A 22,546-nucleotide genomic window follows, 5' to 3' on the forward strand; every position below is an offset into this window, starting at 1 on the left:
TTGCCTTGTTCCCTGTTTTTGAATATTGTCCCGATATTCCAGATTCCTTTCTTGTTCTCCTCCTTTTCTGGATAAACATGCAGAAACTTGCATTACAGCCCTCGTTGTGGCATTGTTTGGGGGCATTTTATTAGGAAGTGGAGAACGATGTATTCATTGGCATCCCAGGTGCTACAGTAAATCTGACTCAAATCATGCCAAGATCACCTCTAGGTGCACAGCAAAGCTCTTTGCATGCCTCAGTCTGGCAAAGGCTGTCACAAAGGCTCTTGTTTTCTCAGTAGTATGTGGCTTCTTTCAGGCTGCAAGATATTGTAACAGAGGAAAAAACAAACAAAGTTATTTTAAAGTATGCTGAGTTGTAAAGGAGTATTGAGCGGGCTGATTACCATCCTGGTAGTTGTTTTGCTTCAATAGCTTGATGCAGACAATGGCTGCTGGTGCTGACAGGTGCCTCCTGGGTTATCATTGGAGGACTGACTTGGGGATGTTGGAAGGACCAGGCACTGTTATGCCTTTTTTCTCTCTGTTTATGTGGTGTGAGGTCCACCTGCCCATCAAATCACTTCCAGGGAGCCATCTAGTTGTTACACTGTAGAAGAAATCTGAGGAGCAGTATAGCATGCGAGTGGTATCAATGAGGATGGAAACAGAGCCCTGGTGAGAAGCTTAGGTTAATGGTATAAATATATCTAGTTGTGTATAAGATGTTGCACTCACATTTTGCAACAGTATTTTTCCTCATTACATTGAGAAATTAAGCACTTTATTGCAATTGATACACTTAACGGGAAGGTAGATTGCCCTTATATTGTCCTATTTTTTTCTTACCCTTTTGTGTTTTCCTTTTTCTCAAACTTAAGGGTTTTGCCATTGCTGGTTTTGTTTAAGTATACACAGAAGCATACCTTTCAGACTGTCGCTCCCAACATATTTGTTCTCTTCCTCATTACTAAGCCTTTCTTTTTTGGTGCGTGGTCTCTCACTACACAGGTTATTGAGGATAACGGTGTTCGAAGGGTTGTGGTGGTTCCCCAGGCTCCAGAATTTCATCCTGGCGGTCATGCAGTGATACACAGGCCACCTCATCCCCCACTGCCTGGCTTCCTTCCTCTTCCAGCCATGATACCCCCTCCACCACGTCATATGTACTCACCAGTGACCGGGGCCGGTGACATAGCGACGCAGTACATTCCACAGTATCACACCTCGCAAATGTATGGTGATCTGGGTAAGTAGTTCAGTAAGTATTGCAAGTTCCATCAAAGGAATGCTGTACTGGTTTCCAGAATCTGTGATGCTGACGTACTTGCTGAATCACGCACAACTATGGTTTGAATGGGAGCTGTACAAAAACATTTTGAGGATGCCAGTCTTTTTGCTGAAGCTTAGTATTTCAGAAGTTATTTTCATTAATTGAACTTGTCTATGTGGTTATCCATTAAATACGCAGATTATTTTTTATGTGTATCAGTTATGCATTTGCCCGCAAAAGCAGTGCAGAAAGTGTTTGTGGTGATTTAACCGATGGTTTTCACTCTCATTCAGTGTTTTAATCCATACTTGAGTACTGTTCTGAGATACCATCTGCAAGTATCCTGTTTGAAGCCTGAAACAGGAGTTTTCAATATTGCACATGAAAAAAAGTATGCTATTTTCATAAAACTGCAAGTTCAGGCTAATGTCCATACTGAATTCATAGAATCATAAATTCCAACAGGTGCTACCCGCTTAAACTTAATACTGTAGTTGAAGCTGTCTTTGGAAGTACTATTGCTATCTGCCTTTAATACTGTTTAGTGACATAGTGTATGCATGTACTAACAGGGGTGGGGTTATTAGATAAATATTTACTTTTCTGTTAGACCTGCTTTTCTTTACATAAACTTCTGCTTTAAAGCAGGTGCTGACCTTGAAAGACTTTTAGAGAACAACACCAGGTTGCAGTTCTCACAGAAAGAAGGTAGAAGCTGTGGAAAGGGAAACTAGAGCACTGTCATGTCACTGTAGATGGGTAGATACTCTGTGTTCTGTGACACTACTAAAATCTTCTAAACATGTCCTCCGTGTAGTCACTGCACTTAAATAGTCATGATGTACAAAGTGGTCAGATAAAAAATATACCAGTGTCTTATTCTTGCTGGAATTGTTAGTATTTCTGTATTAAGTTAAACCTTGTTTCTTACTTGCATTGCTTTGATAACAGTACGTTTGTGTTTTTTTTTCCTGTTGATTTCTGCAGAAACACCATTAAAGTAATAGAAATCTAGTTGTGTTCCAAAACTTAAAACTTCCGTATTTTTTGCATTCAGCATCAGAGCAGGTCTCCTGCCATGTAATGAAGTAGTGTGCTGACTTTATTCTGCACCTTACAGTTTAAGGAAGAATATAGAAACCCTTTAAGAATAATTCTGTAAGCGGAAAAAGGATGTGGGAAGGAAAGATTACACTTTCTCCTCTAACAGGTTGTTAATGTCCAATTACTGTATATAAGTTCACTTTCTGGATGGTTCAGTTTTATAATAGGAATATAGATGTAATTTTGCACAGAAGCACACACTTAACTCACATGGCATTTTTAAATAGATTTTTAATTACATTCTGTCCTTCACAATTTATTTATTTTTCTTTTTTTTTTTCAACTTTCATTTAGATACTCTGCCTGCTCATGGAAGAGCCAACTTTAGAGATGAAAGGTCTAGTAAAACATATGAAAGGTTACAAAAAAAATTAAAAGATCGACATGGAACTCAGAAGGATAAATTAAACAGTCCTCCATCATCTCCTCAGAAATGTCCTTCTCCTACAAGTGAACCTAATGGACTTTCAAAAGGACAGGACACAGCTGGCATAAGCACAGGTTCTACCAAAAGCAAGTCTGTGTGTAAAGGAAGAAGTAATTCTCAGACAGACACAGAAGTAGAAGGTAAGTGTTAACAAAAATTGTGTGTCTGTGTGTATATATATGTATAATTTACGTGTGTATATATATATAAAAAATATGCAAGTCCAGTGTCTGGCTGAGCACAACATTTGTACATAGAGCACCATCCTTTGGCAGTCTTGAAGTTGGGTGATAGACATGGAATGGAGGTAAGGCAACCAGCCTGCGCCTCGTGTTGGAACAATGGCTCTAAGAGAACAAAACTATGAAAACCCCATGAGAGCTTAGCAGCAAGGGACACCTTTATAATACAACCTGAATTCAGCAGTTGGTAACATTTATTGAACTGTTGCTCCAAATTTGGATGTATGCGTTTCACTAGTTCCACTCTGACATCTGTCTTGCCTTCAGTTTACTTTCAGACAGCTGGTATTTATCTATAAGCAGGCTTCACCGAGACACAGGTGACAAAATGTGCTGTTTACATACATTATAAAAATTATGTTAACAGTTCTTTATAAGTATTTATACAAAAAATTGAGAAGTCCATTTTTTCTTTTTTTTTTGATTTTAGAAAGCTTTTTGGAAAAGGATGTACTGTGACTTAGACTTGTGCTAACAAGCAGAATTTAGAAATGCATTTTAGTTAGTTTTAATGGCATGAACAATCTTAGAAATATAAAATTGTAAATAGATTTTACCTCAGAAATCTTTTGTTGTTGTTGTTGTTTTATTTTGTTTTTAATTTTTTTTTAGGGTTTGTTTCATAGAATCGTAGAACATCCCGAGTTGGAAGGGACCCACATTTCCATCTTTTACATTTTATTTTAAGGAAAGTTTTTAAGTGAATTAAAAATGCCCGTCTGCACCTACAAAACTGAGTAGCCTGTGCACTTAATACTACCGAGACGATCAAATTCTTTTATTGTGCGAAAGAAACCACATAAAAACATTTTCTGTAAAATTCCTCTGTAAAATTTGGGTGTACCTCCATCTGAAGCAGAGCACATGAAATCCTTTCCCTGAGATAAAACTGAAGGTTAAGCTAAGGTTTGCCACCCTGTAACGGATGGAGGCCACCAGTGCCACTGGTAGTCCTCCAGCTGATGTGCAGTAAGGTATTTTAAACTACTGTAACTTGGCTGTGACTCCATCCAAGAGAAATCTATAGGGAATATCTCAGGCAAGAGGTTAACTTCTCCAGAGCAGTAGTTTGTTTAAAATCACACATTAATAAAAGATAACCACGCTTTTTGTATTCTGTTAATCACAGAAAAGATTTACAACTAGTTTAAAATGAACAACAACTTTGGGAGCTTTTTTGGTTTATGTTGTCCTAGCTGAATACAAGCTGGCACAGTGTTGTGTTTTATACATACTGTGATCTATATGCAATTGCTGAATTTGAAGAGCTATTTCAATGTAAAGTCACTGAACAATGATTCATGGGCACTTTGTTTGCTTTGATTTTGTTTTTTAAGAAAAGGATGAAGAAACAAAAGCACTTGAAGCACTTCTTTCTAATATAGCCAAGCCAGTGGTAAGTAATTGCAGCTTTCCATAAAATCAGTGTATCTGTTGCTATTTTATACATTTATACCTCCTTTTCTCTAAGTTCAATTCTTCAATTTTCAGCAGTAATGAAAATTCACTTAACTTTCATTCACTGAAATGCAAATGACCGAAGTCATTTTTAATATATTAACATTTACAAAGCTAAAATTGTCTTAATACTTACTATGCAGAATTCTTTTCATTGCATTCATTCCTCAGGCATTTTTATTCATAGATCAGATCTGCCATGAGCCTTGTCTTCTCTAGGCTAAACAGTCCCAGCTCTTGCAGCCAGGCTCTTTTCAGTGGTGCCCAGTGACAGAATAAAAGGCAATGGTCACAAACTGAGACACAGAAGGCTCCCTGTGAACATCAGCAAGCACTTAGAATCAAAGAATCATTTATGTTGGAAAAGACTTCTAAGATCATCAGTTCCAACCCTTAACCTAGCACTGCCAAATCTACCACTAAACCACTTCTTTACTGAGACTGATAAAGCACTGGCCCAGGCTGCCCAGAGAGGCTGTGGGGTCACCTCCTGGAAGATCTTCACAAGCTGCCTGGATGGGGTCCTGGGCACCCTGCGCTGGGGGTCCCTGCTGGAGCAGGAGGGTCGGACCAGGTCGCCTCCAGAGGTCCCTTCCCACCTCTGCCATTCTGTGATTCTGTGGTGCTGAGCAGGCAGACCTAAATGCTTGGGATCTTGCTGTGTCCAAACATCAGAATGTGGTAACGTATCTTCAGTGCCCCTGTCATGGAGGTGGAAATTGTCTGAATCGAATCACATAAGAAAGGGTTGAGAGAAATGAAATGAAGAAATAGGAGTAAGCTGATCCTAGCTGCTGCTGGGGTGCAGATAGTAGCTGTGACAGTCAACTTCAGTAGCTCTGAACAGGATGTTCTTGGAGACCAGAGTTGGTGGAGTGGTCATAAAATGAATTTTAGGTGAAGAAAGTGGGACTGGAAAGAAAGCTTACGAAGATTAAGGTGTGGTGGAGAAAAGAAGAGAAGAGCAGAGACAGCTTCTGGCAAGGAGCACAGGTCCAAAGGACAATCAAGACTGAGGGATCCTGAAATAGATGAGGAGTCCGAGATGGGAAAGTGAGACCAGGAACATAGAACATAGAACATAGAACAGTGCGTGTGATCTACTGGGAGAACAAGTGTCTTTCCTGTTTGTTATTTTTGCTCTTAGTAAGACTGAGAGTGGTGGGAATAACGGGCAGTAGTAGCAAGAGGCTGAAACTGCCTGAAAAAGATGATTTGTGAGATAAGGGCACCGGAACTTCAATGGGAACTAAAGGGAAGACATCTGGTATGGAGTAAATGAGTACAGACTGGAACGAAGAACCAATGGTTAGGGCCAAACTTCAAGAAGCGGGAGAAAAAAGGGTCAGAAAGGATTATAGCTGTGAGAAGTGAACCGAAGTCTGTGTCTGATACCATCAAGTCTTATCCAGGAGCTTGGGTGTAATCCAGCTTTCCTAAATCTCATCATCCTTTTGACAGCAAGTACTCGTGAGACCTGCCAGCAGAGGTTTTGTTTTGCAGCCTGTTATTTCACTGCCCAGCTGTGCATTTCATCTCCACGCGTGGTACTAAACACCTATCGCTATCGCAGTGTTAGATCAAGCAGTAGAGACCTGTGCAAGGTTCCAGGGTTGCTGTTGGACATTGCACTGTAGGAAGATAGGCATCAAAGTAGCATTAGAAGAATTATATTCCATTTTCAAAGTGAAGCAGTGAAGATTTAGTACTAATGCTGGCCCATTGTGTGCAAGATTATAATTGCCTTTTTTTTCTATCTTTTTTTTTAAACACGGTGACATGGTGTTTTTTCTGTACGGTCCTTGCCGTTCCCTGTACGAAGTAATCTGCTTTGTGAGTGGCTCAGGGCTGTATAGCTGAAGGGACTGGTGCCTTAGACCCCCTTTAACTCCAGGTCGTGGAAGTCTATCCTATCAAAGGAGCACGTGCTAATCTCGCCGCATGTTGCATCAGAATGGGCACAGGAGCAGATTTTGCTGCAGGGTTAACTGACTGCAGGACTGTGCTGTCACTGGGACGTGCTAACCAGTGCCATTCTCAGTGGCCCTCGAATCTTGAGTGCCAGCTGTGACTTTCTTAACTTCAGCAGAATGTGGATCACACTTTCTATCCTGACTAGAAGTGAGGGGACCAGTTTTCTTGGAGATGTACAGTCCTCTGCCCCTGCTCAGGGCATCCAAGTCTGGGTTGTCATCAGTGACTGCATTGCCACGGGGAGTGACAACTGAGCATCCTAGGTGGTTAGAGTGAGACTGTGAGAAGTGTAATCAACAGATGGTGACTTTTACTGTGTTGTAGAGGACATACAAAAAAGCCATAGCTCCAGTACATACCTGTCCTGTTTCCCTTTGCTTTCTTCTACTTGCAGCGTTCAGCCAATCCATGGCTTACTGACAAGCATGTTTCACCATTTCCCCTCCCCACCATGACCTTTCTTGAATTTCGCTGCATGTAGCTGTGTGCCTGCAAGCGCTGTCTTTGCAGACCTCAGAAAACATCAGAGGCCTAAGCAGTAGTAGTTTGCTACGGAGCAAACAGCACGCAAGGCAAAAAGCCAGACTTCCAGCACTTGGAGAGGCTTACAGGGACCGTCAGGGCTGCGGGTGGATGGAAGAGTAGCTGATGTTGCAGCTTTGGGGAGTGGGATCTGATGAGAGGAAGGGAGACCGGATTGCCTACTGAGGCTTTGCATGATCAGAAGCAAGTCTCCCACCGTTTCTCCAAGGAAATATTATTCCTCACCCTCCTACAACTGAACCAGGAGATTATTTTTTAACACCACCTTTTTGTAGGTCTCATCAGAAATATTTCTACAGGTTTTTGGTTAATACTTTGCTTGAAGCACTGTATTTGGGGATTCAGCCATGACTCTCTCGATGGATCGTCAGCTCCTGTTTCCTGGTTGAACTTCAGTGCTGGCACAGGGCGTACTGGCTGTGCTGGTGGTCAAGGTGATCGTGCAGTTACTGTTCAGCTCACTTTATCCTCCTTCAGGAAACCCAGAGTGTCATTGAAGGCTGTGACCTCTCCTGGGCTGTCCCATGTCTTGGTGCATGGGCCCAAGGCATGCACATCTAAACTCAGCGTTCTGTGTGGTGTGCTCTCATTCCCACATCTCTTTCAGTCTGGTGCTGTACAGGGCACGTCAGCTTTGCTGCCTCCAGACTCCTATTAGGTATTTTATTTTTATCAACGTATCTTCGTTTTCTTTCATCTCTCTTTCTGGGTTCCCAGTCCTTTTGTAAGTGGCAGCGGCACTTAGGAAGGAACTGAACTTTCTCTGCCCAGGTGTAAATTGGAGTGGTTCTCAGGTGGCACTGTGTCGAGTCCTCAGCATTCGAGCACTCTGCTGCACCAGCCATCGCATCTGTTAACCAAACAGCAAAGGAGGCAGAAGAGAAGACAAGGGGACCTGAAAAGGCAAAAAGCAAAGTGAAGAATGGAGTTGAAGGCTGGGTATTTAATGACAAGAAGGGATAGGGACTCAGAGTTCTCGGAGTTTGAGGACTGGTTGTATGGCATTGTAAAGCCCTTGGGAGTACATCGTGTTTTGTAGCTCATGCATGTTGTGTATGCTTCAGGGCTTTTAGAACATGATGCAGCTTACTCACCAGTTAAGTACCTTATGTCACCGAATGCAATCCAGCTTGCACATATTAAAACTGCTCCTTTTTTTTTTTTGACCCAAATGGCACGTGGTTAATAAGGAGATTATTTTTGTAAAGTGCACTGCTAGTGGAGACATGCCACCTCTTAATTTCCTCAGCGCCTAGGGCCCGAGTCAAGTGGTATAATCTGCTTTGAAGAAGCGCAGTGCTCAGAGCTGCAGCCACAATCAATTGCAGCTGCAGAATAAGTATACGAAGTAATAAGTAATGCCAAGTTTTCTGAAAAAGTCACTCCTCGGTGTCTCGGATCGGTCACCTAAGAACAGAGGATTCTTTTGATCTTAATCTTTGTTCTTCAAAAATAATTTTTTCCTCCTCATATCACAGTGATATTTGAAAATGTGCTAGTGTTTTGCACTTGAGAACTGATGGGAATTTCTGAAACTTGAGTGATTGCTTTCCTCAGTAAAGCTCTGGCTACTGTTCAGAAAGTCAAGTATTGAGATATTACTGATCATCAAGGATAAACAACAATACAGAATGATTACTTGTTCAGTAAAGTAATTAGTAATGACTGTCATGCATACATAACTTGAAGGTAGAGTAATTGTATATGTTGATGTAATCTAAGACTACCATAGTGGATATACACAACAGGGAATTCTTTTTCATAGGAAATCTTCATTTTAGCCATTACTAATCTTTTGATACTTTGCTTTTGTCCCTTATAATATTCTTGACTAAAGTATATATGACATAATCTGGACCTACTCTTGTCTTTAAAAATCATTCTGCTGGCTACAAGTTGAACCCGAAAAGCAGTATCTAATGTTTTGTAAATGAGTTGTAAAGGACTTAAGTTAGATTCAGTTGTATGTGCTTGCAACAGTGATTTATTTTTTTTAGCAACTGAATGGTTGAAAATACTCATACACTTATATGAGTTGGCTGAAAAGCTCCAGAACATAAGAAATATTTAGCATCAAAAATTGTATGGTCCAGAAGAAAAAAACTCATTGTTGCTCAGTCCTAACTCTTACTGCTTCTCTTTTTGTCTGATCAGTGACCCCTCACACACAAGCTATATTTCAGGGGACCTTACACTCCACCACCCTGATTCTTTGGGGTTGCAGGAAAGAAAATAGCAGCTTCAGTGGGATTCAGGTGTTGGATAGGGTTGGAAATTACTTCCAGTATTTGTCCCTGGCAAAGTGTTGCTCGTCGTGTTTCATTTCTCTGCCTTTGAGCATGTTCTCTCAGGTGCTCCGGTACGTGCCTCTTACACTTGTTCCATGAGAAGTTCACTCCCCAGTACTCCCCAATGCTTATTAGTTTAGGCTTGGCTTCTTGCCACTGCTTGGTTTGACACAAGTGTGTATCACTGAAGGGGAACCACTGGTTTAACGTGACCACCTGGTTTGTTGTAGGCCATTTGGTTTCACTGGGCACCATCTGCTGGACCCAGAGCTTTTGCTGCAGGATGTTAGTTTTCTAGTCCACCTACAGCGTTCCATAGAGTGGATACGGATTTCTGCTGCATTGCAAATACAGGGCAGAAATAACTGCTAAACGCTTCTTGCTTTCCTGCATTATGCTTTATAGTTTGAACTTCTACATCCAGAAGTAGTAGAGCAGTGCCTGACTTGGAGTTTTCCTCATACTTTTTTTAATATCTTTTGTCTTTAATCCTGTTAGCTCTTTTTTTGTGTCATTTAGAATTTTTTTATAGCTTTTTTTTATTACATTGCACCTTTCCATGCACCTTTAGAATGTCCTTAATTCCCAGTTTCTTCAAATACTTTTCACTTTGCATTTCTGCATGTTGAATTACATTATCTGTTGCTTTTTAAACTTTGACAAATTGGCCACAGCAAAGCTTCAGATCTTCGTAATATTGTTTAGTCACATACTCTGTTTACACAGAGTAAAACAACCAGAACAACCTACATAGTCACTGATTTGTAGCTGGGTACATAACACAGTAACTCTAACACAATGAAACAATATTAACAGTTGTCATCTATTATATCAGAAATCTTATGGAAGTTCTTGCTTACATGAGGTCACCAGCAAACATTGTCCTGGGGGAATAACTAAAGATAATTCTTCTTCCAGCCAGAGACTTAAAGAACATTTCATCCTGTTCTCTGTTGACTTTTGTTGCTATATAACAGACTTCCACTCTGCTCCAGGTTTAATTTTACTATTCAAAGTTCTGTCAGTTGTCTGTTACTCTGCAGTGTTGTCCTTGATGTCCCACCCTTCCTGTTCTCTCTGTAGTGAACAGCTGAAACCTCTAATGTTTTAATGTTCCAATAAGATGTAACGCCAGCTCTCATTTATACCAACCGTTTTGACTTGTCCTCTGTAAAAGAAGACAGATACACTGAGGTGTTTGAAGAGAAATGTAATATGAAGTGTGTAGGACAGTTTGGCACTAGTAAAGCATCAGATGAAGTGTTACGTACTGTTCTGGGCAAAGCACTGAAGATAAGGGAGCAGGAGGAGGTAATCAAGGAGGAGAGTGAAAATGATCAGAGATTTAGGCAAGTGAGGGGAGACACAAATGATAAGTCTTCAAATACATAAGAAACAATTGCTGAAAAGGGGAGATCTCATGTTCAAATCCACGGTGGCTAGGGCAAGTAGGCTTAACTGGTAAAATGAAAGATAATGCCTGGACATTAGGAAAAAAATTGTTACCAATAAGCCATTTCCTCTGCTTCATTCTTGAAGTTGACCCAGTCAGGTTAAGAACACCAGTTGTGAAAATAGCATTTTGATTCTCATGCTCTAGTAATAGATTTCCAAAAGCAATTATTCAAAAAAATATTTTTTTTAGTCTATATATGACATTGATACTGTGAAACTAGTCATTTCATATAATGTGTTGTCAATTCTTTTGAAATGATTGGAAATATTATGTAGGCACAACATACAAACCACAACAGTAGATGTGCAATATTAATAAACACCCACAAATTTCTAAGCATCATCCTTCAGTAAAAAATCCTAAGAAATTGTAATCTCATGCACATACCCATGCAGTCACCTATAGAATTAAGAGCATTCCCCAGCCCCTTGCAGCATGTGTTCTTCCAGGAGTACGGGGTGACCCTAATTGCATGTCTGTGTAACTGTGGTATTCCCTACAACCTGTGTATTCCTTTCTATCACACCAGCTGTTCTGATGCAGGCCTTTCTGCAAAGGGCGGGCTGTGCAGGCATTGCCACAGGAATTCTTTGGGAAGTTGAAATACATATATGCATTTAGTGAGCCTGCCTTCTGTGTGAGCACCCAAACTCAGTGCACATTATGAGATACATTCTAGTATTCCCTTTACTAAAAGAGTACAAGATTATCCCTATTCATATCATGATCAATAAATATTTGCTGGGGTAGTTGACCAAAGAAATTCTAATCTAATGAGAAAGTTGTTGAGAGTTTACCTGTTACAGTAACGCCCATCATTTTGGAGAAATTCTTGAGCTTTTATATATGTCATATGAAAACTGTGTCAGCATGAAGGTATTAAAATCACAGTGCTGGTCATGTCAAAATATTTAAGCAACAGCAACAAAAAGACAGCAAAAATAACACCTGAAATCTTATCATTAAGTGAAATAACTGATTTCACAATATATACATGCCATCATCTCATGTTTCATAGATTATAAAATCATTTAGGTTGGAAAAGTCCGATTAGATTATCAAGTCCAACCACCACCTAGCAATACCAAGTCCACCACTAAACCATGTTCCTCAGCACCTCTCTTAAATACCTGCAGGGATGGTGACTGCCACTTCTCTAGGCAGCCTGTTCCAGTGCCTAACCTTTCTAGCCCACTAGGTGGCATTCGTTGCTTAGAAGTTTCTTTGCAGTCAGCCCTGTGCCCTAGGATAGCAGCTGTCTTATGATGTTCATTTCCAGCTTGATTTCATCTGTGAAAACTAATGAGTAGATCATATATAAGTATAAATACTCTGAGCTGTTAATGGTGTGTGATTTTCTTCTCTTTTATTTGGCCCTATGTGGCAAAGCAGTGTTTATATTTGCATTTAAATGGGCACAAGTCTCAAAAGTTACATTTCTACAGGTATCAGACATTCAGGCAAGAACAGCACTGCTTATGTGGTCACCTCCATCCAGCGATGTCGGAGAAGACACTGACAAGAATAACATACCAGAGGTTTATACTTACGAAGTGATGATTTCAAATACTGGAAAAGATGGAAAATACAAAACTGTATATATGTAGGTGTTCGTTTTCTTTTATTTATTCAGTGCTGCATTTAATTGTGTGGCTAAAAATCTCATAAAAATCTGCCCAGTGTTTGGAGATTGAAATAATTAGCAATTTTGTGCAACTTCTCTTTCTGAAACAGGTTACTTTTTCAGTAGAAATGGTTCCGTTTTATTACTGAGGTCTATACCAACAGTTAGAATATGTTTAGATGTTTGTGGAAGTATGCTTTAATACCACTTAGCTGTACTTCAGCCAGCTGCACTAGAAATTATGGGTTCTCACGAAGTAAGATGTGTACAAGTAGCAACAAATACAAATTGTGCATGTATTTATTTACTTCAGCACATGCTGCTCCTCCCAGTAAGGGTATTCTTCCCTTCTCTGGAAATGCTCTTGGCAAGAGGCAGTGGTACAATATGAAACAGATTTCCACAGAACACAACTTGAGCAGCATCAAAACAAGCTAAACTTTCAAACTGTTTAATTCCTAACACAATGGTTTTAACCATTTTTTTTTGCAACTTTAGCAGTATTTTACATTTAACAGTAAAATTTACCATTAAAATTACAGAGCTCTCTAATAAATATAAATCTTCTAGTGTTTAGCTAGCATTTGTTAGTCTCCTTCTATGGATTTCTTGGAAATTACTTGGAGCAGTTCATGAATCACAAGTTGGATATCCCTGTCCTAGAGCTAGAGGAAAAGAGCTTTTATAACATAAGCTGATTCACTAACACCAGAGTAATAGGTGTCACTTAGGTGTCTTTTCTGCTTACTAGGCTAAAAGTTTGAGGAAAAGAACTTTTCTAACATAAGCTGGTTCACTAAAAGCAGAGTAATAGGTGTCACTTAGGTGCTTTTTCTGCTTACTAGGCTCTAAAAAGTAGGTATATGCAGTCGTTTATGGTTTTAGATAATCATTTTTATAAGGCTGAAGACTTATAAATATTCATGCTTCCACAGGATCCAGTAATTCAGTACTTTTTTTTTTTGAAATAATGTACATGCATACACATGCATGTTCTCCAATATGTGCAGCTGATGTTACTGAGTAAAGAAGATAATTTTTCTTCAAAAACAAAAGAGGCGAAACAACAGAAACCAAATGAGGGAAGCCCATAAAATTCAAAGATAAAAGCATCTGCATTTTAGCATACTTAGCAACAGAAGCAAACTATTAACAGATGTTTCTTACAAGGAGTGTTAGGTGGAGAGGTTAAATGTGTGCCTTTTTATAAAGTATGTGATTCTGAAACAATCTCTTTAACAAAATCATCTCTCTTTCCAGTGGAGAAGAAAACAAAGTTACTGTAAATGATCTCAGGCCAGCAACTGACTACCATGCAAAGTGAGTATCTTCCTTTTCTGTTCACTAAATTCACTGGGAGTGTTTTCGAAGTTTCATTCTGTCTATATATTTGATTGCAGAATTCTTCAGAAACTGTCTTTACCCCTTGAAATCCTCCTTTAAGTCACAATGATAGTTGAAATATTGCCATTCTCAAGTCAATGTTGTTGGCTTATTTGACCACACAATCCATTTTGAAAAACATAAGAGATTGTTGCTGCCTCACCCAACTTCTGTGGTCTTTGCTTGTTTACTTGGTCTTTACTTTACATGCCAACACAGTGACCATTTTCTTTTCTTTGAGCCAGGCACAGATGATGCTTCCTTTATGTCATTTTCTCACAAATAGAAGAAGGAGGTACCTTGCACAAGAACTTTCTACTGGCCACTTCACACTGCTTTCACTTTGCTCCAGCAGACCAGTGAATCTGACCGCCCTATACATTGTTAAATATGTCCCAAGCTCAGTTTAATTCCACTGTTCAAGCTTGAAGACTCTTGAAAGAGTTGAATTGACTTGAAACTCTTTCATATGCAAGTGTTTCCCTGTGATTTTGTTCTTATTTTAAGTAGTGTTTATGAACTTTATCCAATGATGTTTTAAGTTGAAAATGTGTGGAGCATAGAGGTCAGAGCCTAGGTCTTTTTGCCATGTATAAGTTGTTTTCTACCAGGCTATGTTCAGATTCTTTTTTACTTATTTCTGGTCTTTTTAGAGGAAGCATGTGAGTAGATGACTTAGCCATATAAGCTCTTCCTGAGCTAGGAATTAAACAGAATTCTGCCAGTCTAACTATTGCCCAAAAGGAAGACAAGAAAGGCTAAATTCCGAAGATAAAACTGACAAATTATGTATTTGCAACTATATGCAAGGACAAACAACTGTATGCAGCACTAGTCACTGTTCAAATGTTTTGCTATCCCTGTTCATGGAATCTACAATGCCAGTTTTCCTATGACTGTTCATGCAACCAGTATATAAGGCCTTCTGCAACCAGTGATCAGAGAAAAGGGTGTTCTGTGGATTGTTTTTTTCTCTCTTTCAAAGGAACAGATAAATCAGAAGAAACTAAGTAAGAAGAAAGTAATATATGGGTTCACCCAAGAGGGAGACATGGCTACACAGCTGGGAGGAGGGAGGAGGGCAGAGGAGGCCAGAAAATAATCTTTTATTTTGTTTTGGAGAAAAGCTATGAGAAAAGCAAACCATTTCTCTTTGAGACAGAAGAAACAATTCATTCTTCTGAAGTACACGGAGAGCTAGTGCACAGCCTTTCTAAAAGGTGAACAGGGTGAACAGACTCAACAAGCTGTTGAAGGATTGCAAAAGATTCTCAGAAAATACATTAACAGCTTCATTGTGCATTTCTCAAGAAAGCACTTGCAGAAGAATTATTTGTATTATCAACTTACACATCTACAACAAATAATGAGCCTGCAAGATGTTATCATTATTTCCCAACCAAAGCACAGCAAAGAATGGACGTATTTCAAATGTAATTGTGAGAATAAAGCTGACTGATGGTAATGATGTACATCCAAAGTAAAGGACTCTACTTTTGCATTGCTTCCGTTGACCAAGAAGCTTTCACCAGCTATGTATTTGTAACAGTAATATATTAATAAAGAGATAGCAAGGCAGTAACTTAATTCTGAATACTCGGTTTTCTTTGGAAATTGTATATATAGATTTTGAATCAAAATGTTACTGACTGTTTTCCGTTCTAGAGTCCAAGTGGAATGCAATTGTGTAAGGGGGAGTCCTTCAGAAGCAGAGAGTTTTACCACAATGAGTTGTGAGCCTGATACTCCAAATCTGCCCAGGATAACTAATAGGACCAAAAATTCTCTTACTCTGCAGTGGAAGGTAAGAATTACTTTAAAATCTTTAAAGCTCTTTAGCAGTTTCAGATTTGTGAATAAATGCCAGTTCATTGAAACAGAAGTTTTGTCAAACAGTAGTTTCAACCACACTTCCGTGACTGAAGTATGTATATTGGATTAAATGTGGACTTCAGCGAAGAGAAAAAGATTCCCAGAAAAGCCAGGAGCCTTTGTAAATAAAGTTAATGAACTTGAACAGAGACACTGGTTTGAGTTCTGGTCCCCTCCTGTACTGTAGAACCAATTTCTTTCTCTCTTATTGAACATAGGCTTATTTGTGCAAAGCAAATTAAGTGGTCTGGAAAGACTGAGATTTGAACAGACCTGCAATCTAACTGCTTAGAAAAATTCTGTAGTATTTTACATTGCTGCCAGAATGCTTTCTCAAGGTCTAAATGAAAAAAAAATAAAATAGAAGCATTCACTAGATAGAAACAGAAATAGCACTGTCTTGGCAAGTGAAACAGTCATATAAGGGCAGCATCATTTGCCATCCACTGGTCTTGTCATGATTTGATCCATGCACGCATCTTTCCTTGAGCAATCTTGTGTCTAGTTAGAGCTCTAATTTCCCTTTTTCTTGTTGCAGGCATCATGCGATAATGGTTCTAAAATCCACAGTTACCTTTTAGAATGGGATGAAGTAAGCAAGTTATTCTATTTTTCATTTTGTGGTTTTCAAAAGTAGTTGTATGTGACTATGCACATTGAGTTGTATCAAAATTTTGACTTGTATAGAGAGAGGTATGTGACAAATACATAATTTCTGAAAGTAAGTGTAAAAACATGATTATCGCCCTAATTTTTTCTTAGGGTGTATAATGTATCAAATATTTCTTAGTTACCTGATTCTGCCACCCTTAATAGTGGCTTTTTCACCAATACTTCTCTCAAGAGCAATGAGATAAGATCATTTTCCTATAAAAGCCTTTATTTTGTATAAAAGGGATGCGCCAGCAGAGTTCCCATAAACTTATTCCAGTCCTAGCCAGACAGCTATTCCAAGAGAGAGATGGCAGAATTGTAGAAACTGTACTGTTTTTTCTTTCTAGCCCTTTGGAGATGCAAAATGGAAAGGAATTTTAAAAGCCTCTAATTCAATATGTGTATGTTTTACATAAAACCTCACTACGGGAGGGTTTCTTGAGTTATGTTACACTTCAAAAATGAGTTTGCTTCACATTTGTGTGTTACTTTAATTGATGGGCACATATTTAATAGGGTGAATAATGTGATTAATTTATTCCTTTTTAGGGAAAAGGAAATGGAGAGTTTTGCCAGTGTTATTATGGCCAACAGAAGCAGTATAGAATTACTAAACTATCACCAGCAATGGGGTACACCTTTAGGCTAGCAGCCAAAAATGACATGGGGATGAGGTAAATATCACTGTTGTATCCATAACTATGGAATGCATTTGCATGCATATGTGTGCTTGCTCAGGAAAAGCATATGATGGCATTTAAAGAAATAAGACTTCTGTCCATTTACATAGTTAATTTACCGCATGTGATTGGATTATTCATATTGCAGATTATATTTGCATCGCAAATCACTTGACCCTGCTTCAGCGAGGGAGGCTGGACAAGGGCACCTCCAGAGATCCTTTCTAACCTCAGCTATTCAATGAGTCCTGGCACAATCAGTTTTGTTCAGGCATTATTATGGCTACAGCCACTACATGTGTACATACTTAGCATATAAATGCTACACATCTCAGCCCCTCTTATGAGCAGCTGTCACCTGCAGATAGCACAGCTGTTTCTGCCGGGTTTAGCCTAATTTCTCAAACAGCCTGCTCTAACCTGTGTACACGATGCCCCTTTGTACCTAAAGGGGGACCGCGAGCATGGCACAGGCAACCCAGCTGCTCTCACGTGAACCCAGCTCAGGCTGTGCTGGTTTTCAGCTTCAGCCTTTGTAGCCTCGTGCTGACCTCCACTGAAGGTTGCTACCTTGTGCTTGCTTCCTTCTGCTCTGACTTGTAATGGAATTTTTGGCGAAGCGCTACGTTGCACAGACTCACGGCGTCAATAGAATTGTGGCTTTTGTGTCTGATGTAATAAGCACTTCTGCTAAAATGCTGAGGGTCGTGCTGAAAGAGAAGCAACCCTGCCAATGGGCCAGAATTGAATGGTTTGTTAAATGCTGCAGGTGTGCTGATGTTGTTTGGACAGAGGGTAACTTTTACCATGCTGTCTGCTGCTCTGGGTGCCAGTGAGGTCTGACATGGTGCCAGATGTAAGGTAGTTCTTGAAGCTGGTTTAGCAGTTTACTAGAGCTTGATTAGCCCTCCTTAAATTTAGAGTTGTAGTAATGACAGTATAAAGACATGGTGGTAACTCTGCTGGAGCAGGAGGTAAGCCCAGCAGAACCCACTCTGCATCCTGTAGGTATATCTACATTGTGTTCTCTGCCATGTCCCATTTTCTATATATGTCCCTTTACCTGAGGTGTCTACTAGTCTGATGTTACCATGGGAAATGGACGAAATATGACATTACAATACCATTGATTTTTTTTTGAGCTTCTAGAGCTTATTATAAATGCTTAGGATATGTGGTCATTATTTTTAGAAGTTTAGAAGTGCTATTTTTCAGGAGTTATAAAGCACCGAACTTTGTTTTTATGTTGTGAATGAATGGCATCTGTCATCAGTAGAGGATGTAAGAACTCAAAAACCAAGACAAAAGGAATAGTTTCTCAGGTTGGGCTTACACCACTGGATACATTATCTCTTGGGAGTGCTTCTTGGTCTTTGGGTGAAGCAAGAAAGCTGGCTAATATTCTCACTGCTAGGGCTCAATACCTCTTGAGTAGACTGCCTGTGTCCACACTATGTAGTAGTACTTGGACATTTAGGTCCCATGTGGCATAAAATCAAGGCTTCTCTAGCCACAAGCATAAAATTGCTATTTTGCGCTTGTTTGTGTTTGAGATATTTTGAGCACTGTGCTGCGGCTCACCGGAGTGGTGTTTTTATAGCATGAAATGCACGTTGTCTGTCCTTCAGTTGGCACAAAGGAGTGTTTGATGGAACAATGCCTGCCTCGACAGTGTTGAAGGACAGTTTAAAAATAGGGAGCCAAACCTGAGGATGTAATTCATGCTGGATAGAGGAAGTCTTCTGCAGGCTAAGTACATGAAAACTACAGCTGGCTCAGGAGGTCTCTGAGATGTGTTGGGAGGCTTTGGAGAGCACCCAGGGAATGTGTTGCGTGTAGTACCTGTTCTCTGTGTCTTCCCTTAGGCTCCTGCTTCGGGTCACTGGCTGAGGACACTGTAGTGGGCTAGGCTGACTTTCAGAGTGCTCCAACACAGTCTTTCTTATGTTGCTGCCTTCTGGAAGATGTTTCTGGAATGAACCGTTCTCTGAGTTACTCCTGGACTTGTCTTGATGAGATGTAATTGGAACTGTTGACAAAAGCAGACAGGGAGTGAGCTGACAGTTAAGCAGGGTCCAGTGTTCAAGTTCTCTTCCTGTTCCCTGGTTACTTCTGAGTGTAAATGTACCCTCTAGGAGTATCCACACATATTACACACCTCTGTGGTGTAAGCTGGTGGAAGACAGTCATCAGTTAAGTACCCTTTTTAAACTAATTAAGCTGAAAAGATTTTTAAATCTGTATTTCATAGCCTTATAACAATGCATTATGTTGGCTATATGGTATTACTTAAGTCTCTTGAAATAATATTTACTAGGGTAGGGTGACAATTTATTCCTTATGAAATATGTTGAGAACCTTATGTATTTGCAGACTGAATTTTCTCTAAATGATTTTACCAGCAAGAATGGATATTCTCTCTTTGAGTTGCTTGTATTTTTAAATTTGGTTCTAACCAAACATGAAACTGTGGCTAAACAAATCTGGAAAAATAAAATCTATTTAAAAGGTATAGTATTGTTGTATTATAGTAGATTATAGTATCCTAAGTGAAATGTTAAGAGAGGTTCAAATTTGAGAATTACTGGAGCTCTTTTAGTTGATTTCAATGTGTTTTGCAGTAATTCTATCAAGTAAAGAGATTAAGGCTTTTCAAGGTGTTCTTCCCCCCACCCCCTTCCCTTGCATCTGCATGTGAGTTGACTGCTTTAATAGTTGGTTGTGAGTAGAGGCTGGTTTAGTATGTCTAGCTTCTCTTGCTGCTTTCTTAGCCTAACTGTAACGCTGGAACTTTTTTTTAAGTATGTACAGCATATGTACCGTACCATCTTAATTTCAGAGATTTTCTCGCTTGTGGCTTTTGGCAAGAAGAAGAAGTATTATTCCCTTCAAATTCTAAGTTTTCTTTTGCTTTGCGCTTTTCCATTTCCTGCTTCACAGGAGAAATGGGTAAGAGAGAAAGGGATGTCAAGGTATCTTCACACTGCGATTTTTCAGGGAAGTCAGATTTGGACACACAAGATATTTGACTGGTTCTGTTGTTCAAGACACTCGAGGATTTTTGTTTTCAAGACTTCCTGGTGCTCATTTAGATGACGTCTAGCTTTTAGATTAAAGTTGCATCTTTAACATTAGTTTCATACAGTTTAAAAAAAAATTAGACAAGCTCTCAAGCCTGCATTTCTTCAGATCTGAGGTAGAAGCAGCAAATTTCTAAAATGCCAGCTGAGAACGGTTTTTTAGAGTCTAGATGGATACATGTCACACCATCTGTGCGTTGTACCCATTTACTGACTTTTGCATCCCTCTGTTTCTCAGTAGATCTTTTTCTGTAACTTGTTACAGAAGGTTTATCACTTGGAGGCTTATCTAAGAGTCATCTGATAAGGCTGAAAATTCAGAGACCAGTGTAGTCTACTGCATTTGTTCTGTGATAGGACTTTCGTATTGCCAACTCTTAAAGTAACTTAATAACTTAATATCGAATTAACTTAATATTGAGTAAGTCTATTATTCTGTTATTTTCTGAATCACTATAGAAACTGGTACTTCAGAGCATACCTGAAGCACATAGCAATTTGCATAGATTGCTGCCTGGGAAGCAAAGTGTATTTTGGGATCTTCCCACATACGCTTTCACGTCTTCATGTTTTGATTTTGAATAGGTATGAGTATATTGCTGCACATAGAGCTCTACTGATTTAGAATAATGACTTAATATGAAAAATCAAAACAAATTTAATTAGCAAAACATTGTAATTATGTCCTACACAGGAATCTCTCAATTATGAATGTTAACCTTGTTCACATGGCTTATAACTGACACATTCGTGGGCAAGTTAAGTCATCTGCTTGGAATTTCCAGTTGTGCACATACTCAAGAAATTGTCATAGCTGCGTTTAGTAAGAATGATGTTTTTCTAGATGTCAATTATTGTGTCTGGTTAGTTTACATACCGTTTGTTTTTACGTACAGTGGTTTTAGTGAAGAAGTCCTGTATCATACCTCAGGCACTGCCCCAACCACACCAGCAAGTCCTTTGCTGATTAATGCTGGAGTTACTTGGTTATCCCTACAGTGGACAAAACCCTCAGGAACACCATCAGATGAAGGAATCTCATATATACTAGAGATGGAGGATGAGAACTCAGTAAGTTTAGAATACGTACTCTCAATAAGAAAAGAGACTATAATATGTTTGATATGTTGCTGTACTTAAGTGTAACAGGGATTACTTTTGCTAGAATGTCCTGCAAGGAACTGTATTTTCTGAAAGAAAACCAAAGACTTGTCATTGCAGTGACCAAGCCACATAACTTTCTCCTTTCTATTGCAACGGTAATAGTTATTGGTATGATTAAGCTCTAATCCCACAAAGATGTCTAGACTACTTTTAACTTTGTGACTCTGCATGTGAATTAAAGCCTCACAAGAGTGGATCAAAGTAATTGCATCATGAAGTGTGGCCCCCCTATATGTTATTTCAGCATAAGCACCTTTGTTTTACCCCTTCAAAGTGTTAGGTATAATACCTCATGGCACTATATATTTTTCTTTGCTGTTTTTTCTCCTCTTCAGAACTGGAGAGTGGTTAATTCATTTCCTCACTCGCCCTCATCACCACCACCTTATTTTTATACTTGGCTTCCATTAGGACTCACATGGTAGAAATAAAATATCCTGTGTTTACACAATGAAGTTACATTTAATTACTTTGTCAGAGAGCCATAACAATTATAGTCTGAAACACAGTAATTTATTTATATTGAATGATGTTACAGAATCTAGTTGACAAATACAATGTTACAAGTAATCCTGTTTAATTTTGCAGGGATATGGTTTCAAGCCAAAATACGATGGTGAAGATCTTACCTACACGGTGAAGAATTTGAGGCGCAGTACAAAATACAAATTTAGGGTAAGATTTTTCACGTAGTTGGTTTGGGGGGTTGGTTGGTCGGTGGTTGTTTGTACCAGAGTACCTTGAAATTTGATTTACTGACTTATTTAAAGGAAAACCAAATTTGATGCCAGTCTCTCTTAAAATTTCAATCTCTTAAAGCTAAGAGTTCAAAGCCTGCTTCCTAAGTCATCTCTGTAGAAGGAGTAGGGACCTCTGAAAGGGCGTAACAGTTGCAGCTATCTTGAAATGTGTAATTAACATAAGTCAATGTTATTAACAGTTGTTTTTTTATTTGGCTTTTTTGTTGCATATAGACACTAAACACATCTCAAAGTGTTGGGATAAAGAGCAACATTGATCAAAAAAAGTTTATCAATTCTAGCATAGCACTGAACCCAAGTTAGTTAAAAAAAAGTCATATTACAGTGGTGCTGAACCCATTCTTATACATCTTGAGGGTCTGAACTTACTAGCTCAGGATCCAGTCATTCTTTAACAGTAGCATGGCTTTTGCAATAAAGCTAATGGGTGTCCCCAGGTATGAAGCAGAGTCAGAATGATCTCATTTCCAGTCTATAAGAAAAAATATGTCTATAGCTGTTGTCTTGCATGCACCTAAAATACTATTTCATAAGGAAGAATTGGGAGCTGCTTAAGAACAGTGTCTCTTTGCAGTACGAAA

General features: G+C 39.2%; 1 protein-coding gene across 4 annotated transcripts in view; it reads left to right on the top strand.

The window, feature by feature from the left end:
• Positions 1-22,546, top strand: part of FNDC3A (fibronectin type III domain containing 3A) — a 118,911-nt gene that overhangs the window by 71,951 nt on the left and 24,414 nt on the right. For all 4 annotated transcript variants that reach the window (XM_083821616.1, XM_083821617.1, XM_083821619.1 and 1 more), the window contains 10 exons: positions 994-1,231; positions 2,654-2,926; positions 4,366-4,424; positions 12,193-12,350; positions 13,632-13,691; positions 15,420-15,558; positions 16,165-16,218; positions 16,830-16,954; positions 20,937-21,111; positions 21,793-21,879. In XM_083821616.1, coding sequence (XP_083677742.1) covers positions 994-1,231; positions 2,654-2,926; positions 4,366-4,424; positions 12,193-12,350; positions 13,632-13,691; positions 15,420-15,558; positions 16,165-16,218; positions 16,830-16,954; positions 20,937-21,111; positions 21,793-21,879 — 1,368 coding nt within the window. The remainder of the gene's footprint in view (positions 1-993; positions 1,232-2,653; positions 2,927-4,365; positions 4,425-12,192; positions 12,351-13,631; positions 13,692-15,419; positions 15,559-16,164; positions 16,219-16,829; positions 16,955-20,936; positions 21,112-21,792; positions 21,880-22,546) is intronic.

This window comes from Anser anser, assembly GCF_964211835.1.
Source record: "Anser anser genome assembly, chromosome: 1".
NCBI lineage: Eukaryota > Metazoa > Chordata > Aves > Anseriformes > Anatidae > Anser > Anser anser.